Source organism: Oncorhynchus keta, chromosome 19 (genome assembly GCF_023373465.1).
Source record: "Oncorhynchus keta strain PuntledgeMale-10-30-2019 chromosome 19, Oket_V2, whole genome shotgun sequence".
Taxonomy (NCBI): Eukaryota; Metazoa; Chordata; class Actinopteri; order Salmoniformes; family Salmonidae; genus Oncorhynchus; species Oncorhynchus keta.
Genome location: NC_068439.1, coordinates 33,605,441 through 33,610,665, shown reverse-complemented (window position 1 = coordinate 33,610,665; position 5,225 = coordinate 33,605,441). Strand labels below are relative to the sequence as shown.

Sequence of the window (5,225 nt, the reverse complement as noted above, 5' to 3'; positions counted from 1 at the left end):
TTTAATTTGTTGAACACTTTTTTGGTTAATACATGATTCCATGTGTTATTTCACAGTTTTGATATCTTCACTATTATTCTACAATGTAGAAAATAGTAAAAAGAAAGAGAAACCCTTGAATGAGTACTATAGATATTAAATTGTGTTAGATATTTCTGAGCATAAGGTGCCAGGTCGGACAATCTTGACTTCCTTTGATGTTTAGATGTGCTGTCTGTAATCACCCTCATGAGTCAAACCAATTCATACAATGTTTTCTTAATACTGATTTGCAAATTCTTTATTACATTTGTCAAACTGTGTGTTGAAGAAACAAGTACTGTATTGCAGTTGAAAATAAGTTAGTTAATAGTTAATCAAGAGAGGAAATAACAAAACTCAAATTAATATTTGAATCTACCTTATTATACATTCAATAAATAACTGAAAACCGTTTTAGTCAGTGGACAGCACAGCTTGAAACCACATAAATCACATAGCTAAGAAATACATAAACATACATGCTGTTCAGCTCAGCTGTAACTTTGATTAACAACCAGATGTATAACATAAAAAATTGTACAATGCACAAAACACCTGTGGATTATTAAGCCCATTATGAATTTTCTTTTTGTGTTAAAAAAATAGATGCAAGTACCCAATGAAACCTCCTGATTAGCAGATATAGATAGATAATTGGCTGTTGTTGTGATGACAATTGCCTACTGATGTTAGTGTTGTCACCTCAGAAGAGTCCGTTTCTGGTGGTGTACTGTACATTGTAAGATCTGCGTCTGTGCCAGCGTCTCCTTACAGCTGCACAGCAGCCACATAGCATACACTGCAAAAGAAAGATGGGGAAGCATGATTCACATGCAACATATTATTGCAGAAATTAAACAGCTTATTGGATGAAATACTTTGTAAACTATTTTCACAGTACACATGCGAACACAAGCCTATACGTACACATAGCAGGATCCACAGGGGTACCAGAAGGATAGCGATGCCACAAGGAATGATAATGGCCAAAGCCCAGCCAGGAAAACCTCCAACACTTGTGGTATTGAAAGGAGTGGTCAGCAAAAGGGTAGGAAGTGGTGTGGTGCTGGTAGTTGTTGTTGGGGCAACAGTGGTGGTCAGGAGACCTAGAATAGAAATGGAAATACATTTTAGAGAGATTATAAACTTGTAATATGTCATATAACATTGATATATAAGTGTTTTCGAGATTGAGTATTATACACGTTACATGGTGTTTGATAACTCACTGTCATACAAAAACATAGAAATGACAACCGTATGGTAACAAAAGCAGCATACCTGAGACTTTTAAGACTTCCTGTAGAAAACCACTAGGGTGGTTGACATCTTCCTCTTTGTATACATATGTCACGTTTGCCGTGATCTCAGTGCCATCAGCACTGTGGACGTAAAAATGGGTTTTGTGTGAGAGTTAAACATGTTCCCTTCATCCTGTTTAGCTGTACAAGCAGCAGCTAAATGAAATCTGCAGAAATTCTAAAGAGTGCAGTTGAGAAAGATGGGTTGGTTTCAGGTTATGACGTTGTACTTACATGAAGTTGGCGTTGGGAAATTGAAACTGTTTGCCGTCTGGTTCACTGAGAACCTTATGGAGCTAAAAGGGGAAAAAACATCAAGTTGTCAATTACTATCATGACCTGAACATGACCATGGATGTATCTTATGTACATTATCTTACTAGACTGTTAATTGAATCCTGTATCTTGATGTAGGTCTCGTTGGTGAATGTGAGTCTATGACTTAGAGACTCCAGGGTTACATTGGTTATTTTGAAACCAAGGTTGATGGAAAATGAAGTATCTGTAAGTTCTGTGAGCACACAAAAAAATGGTCACTATAGCAACAGATCAAATAAACTGCTACAATTTAAGAGTTTCACCAACGTTCAAAAACGTTCAAGAAGTATTTAGATAGCAGGAGCAGTTGACTGTTTACTTATGAAGAAATTATTTTATAGAGTGGAAATAAATGCCTTCATGAAGTCTAATTTGTTGAACTCACTGATATAAGTTGCATTCTGGTAGGTGGTTTGAGTGGTCCTGAATTGACGAGTCAATTGCTTCTTGACGGCACCAAGGACATCATCCTCAGTTGGGACTGGTGTTTTGAGCTTGAATATCAGTTTAACAAAAACCACCACTGTGCCAAATCTAAGAGAAAATAATAATACATGGAAAATTACATTTCCTAAAGAAAATGTGTTTGCTTGCAACCTAGTCTAAAAGTAATTGATGTTTGTAAAAATAAGTTATAGTAGAGGAAGTCACTCTAGATGTAATGGAAGTGACAAGTTATAATTGGAAAAAGAAAGTCGATGGAAAGATTGATTGATGGAAAGGATAGGATAGGAAAGGATAGCCTGAACATATGAAAGGTGGTTCGGTCTCTCTAGCTTGAACGGTTCAAGAGTTACTATTATTTTTAGTGGGTTTTTATATGCTAATTTATACTCTTTTAAATTGTTATAGTTTATACAGTTTTGAACATGTTAAAGCTGTTTTAAATGTTTGCAGCTGAAATGGTTAAGGTGCAGCAGTGTTTTAAATATCTACTACTGAGTTCTCAGGTTTGGCATTGACTCCATGAAGTGTAATGCCAATTTATGCAAATTGAATTGTTACAGTCTATAAAAGTTTTAGAGAATTTGAAGCTTTTGACAAGCAATCTAAGATGGCCCAATCTGAACATATAAACGTTGGTTTGGTGTTGACAGCTTAAACGGTTTAGGAGAAGAAGCGTGGTCAAATGTTCTCCATCTAAGTCTTCATACCTTTTATTACCATTGAAATGCATTGGGAGCTGATTAGAAATATTATTTGATTTGATTTAATAGGATCCCCATTAGCGGACGACAATTGCGACAGCTAGTCTTAATGGGTTCCGACATATACAGGAAAATACGTTTCAGACAAAATACTTTACAATTTACATACATTAAAAACATTAACATGTAGTACGTGTGTGCCTGTCTGCCTGTGTGTGTGTGTGTGCATATGTCAGTTACACATACATGTTAGTACATACACACAAGTATGTCATAGAGGAGAGGTGTTGTGCTGTGAGCCGTTACTTCATTTGTTTTTTGATGTGGCACAAAAACAATAAATGCTATCTAAAATATAATCTCAAGCAATTTAAATAATGGATGTCTGGATAGATGAAAGTTAGCTCATTGTTTATAGGTTAAATAGTTTAAGTGCTAGAGCGGGCTAAATAAATCAAATAGTTAGAAGAAGTGTGTAAGAAATCTAGTGGTCTTGCCTTCATCAAGCACATTAATAATAATGGATTGGATTTATATTGCGCATTTTGACCGATTGATGCACTCAAAGAGATTTTCTAAAGAAAGGCTGACTTTTTGGATGCTTTTAATTAAAACATCAGTAGTTAACACCACAAGCATGGATATACATGGTTCATTGTTGCAAAGGGTCCTTGATTGACAAAGTGTTAATTGAATTGTGGAATAATTATAATAAATGATCTTGCTTACCTAGTTGTTGATGTCACTGAAGTCAAAAGGGTAGGAAGTGGTGTGGTGTTGGTAGTTGTTGTTGGGGCAACAGTGGTGGTCAGGAGACCTAGAATAGAAATGAAAATACATTTTAGAGGGATTATAAACTTGTAATAACTCATATAACAGATAAGTGTTTTCGAGATTGAGTATTTTACACGTTACATGGTGTTTGATAACTCACTGTCATAAAAAACATCGAAACGACAACCATATGGTTACAACAGCAGCATACCTGAGACTTTTAAGACTTCCTGTAGAAAACCACTAGGGTGGTTGACATCTTCCTCTTTGTAAACATATGTCACGTTTGCCGTGATCTCAGTGCCATCATCACTGTGAAAGTAAAATTGGGTTTTGTGTGAGAGTTAAACATGTTCCCTTCATCCTGTTTAGCTGTACAAGCGGCAGCTAAATGAAATCTGCAGAAATTCTAAAGAGTGCAGTTGAGAAAGATGGGTTGGTTCAGGGCTATGACGTTGTACTTACATGAATTTGGCGTTGGGAAATTGAAACTGTTTGCCGACTGGTTCACTGAGAACCTTATGGAGCTAAAAGGGAACAAAACATCAAGTTGTCCATTACTATCATGACCGGAACATGACCATGGATGTATCTTATGTGTAGAAGTACAGTATCTTACTAGTCTGTTAATTGAATCCTGTATCTGGGTTTCGGTCTCATTGGTGAGTGTGAGTCTATTACTTAGAGACTCCTGCGTTACATTGGTTATTTTGAAACCAAGGTCGATGGCAAATGAAGTATCTGTAAGTTCTGTGAGCACACAAAAAAATGGTCACTATAGCAACAGATCAAATTAACTGCTACAATTTAGGAGTTTCAACAATATTATAAAACACTCAAGAAGTATTTAGATAGCAGGAGCAGTTGAATGTTTACTTATTAAGAGATTATTTTATAGAGTGGAAATAAATGTCTTCATTGAAGCCTAATTCGATGAACTCACTGATATAAGTTGCATTCTGGAAGGTGGTTTGAGTGGTCGTGAATTGAGGAGACAATTGCTTCTTGACGGCACCAAGGACATCATCCTCAGTGGGGACTGGTGTTTTGACCTTGAATATCAGTTTAACAAAAACTCCCACTGTGCCGAATCTAAGAGAAAATAATAATACATGGAAAATTACATTTCCGAAAGAAAATGTGTGTACTTGCTAGCTTGTCTTAAAGTAATCATGGTTGTAAAATAAGTTATAATAGTGGCAGTCACTGCAGTAGTAATAGTAGTGATTGGTTATAATTGGAAAAAGAAAGTCGATGGAAAGATTAATTGATGGATAGGATAGGAAAAGATAGCCTGAACATATGAAAGTTGGTTCGGTCTCTCTAGCTTGAACGGTTCAAAAGTTACTATTATTTTTGGTGCGTTATTATATGCTAAGTTATACTTATTTAAATTGTTGTAGTTTATCATGTTTTGAAAATGTTTAAATAATTAGAAGAAGAATGTAAGAAATCTAGTGGTCTTGCCTTCATCATGCACATTAATAATAATGGATTGGATTTATATTGCTCCTTTTCACTGATTGATGCACTCAAAGAGTTTTTCAAATGAAAGGCTGACCTTTTGGATGCTTTTATTAAAACATCATTAGGGTCCTTGTTTGACAAAGTGTTAATTGAATTGTATGAAAACATTATAATAAATGATCTTGCTTACCTAGTT

General features: G+C 35.4%; 1 protein-coding gene across 1 annotated transcript in view; it reads right to left on the bottom strand.

Moving 5' to 3' along the window:
• Positions 1-264: 264 nt before the first annotated feature.
• LOC118398094 (mucin-5AC-like) overlaps positions 265-5,225 on the bottom strand; it is a 221,734-nt gene continuing 216,773 nt past the window's right edge. Inside the window, exons 49-55 of the mRNA XM_052468933.1 lie at positions 3,518-3,605; positions 2,026-2,174; positions 1,703-1,833; positions 1,557-1,618; positions 1,303-1,403; positions 949-1,127; positions 265-820 (exon numbers count right to left, since the gene is read on the bottom strand). Of these exons, the coding sequence (XP_052324893.1) occupies positions 725-820; positions 949-1,127; positions 1,303-1,403; positions 1,557-1,618; positions 1,703-1,833; positions 2,026-2,174; positions 3,518-3,605 (806 nt within the window). The 3' untranslated portion in view covers positions 265-724. The remainder of the gene's footprint in view (positions 821-948; positions 1,128-1,302; positions 1,404-1,556; positions 1,619-1,702; positions 1,834-2,025; positions 2,175-3,517; positions 3,606-5,225) is intronic.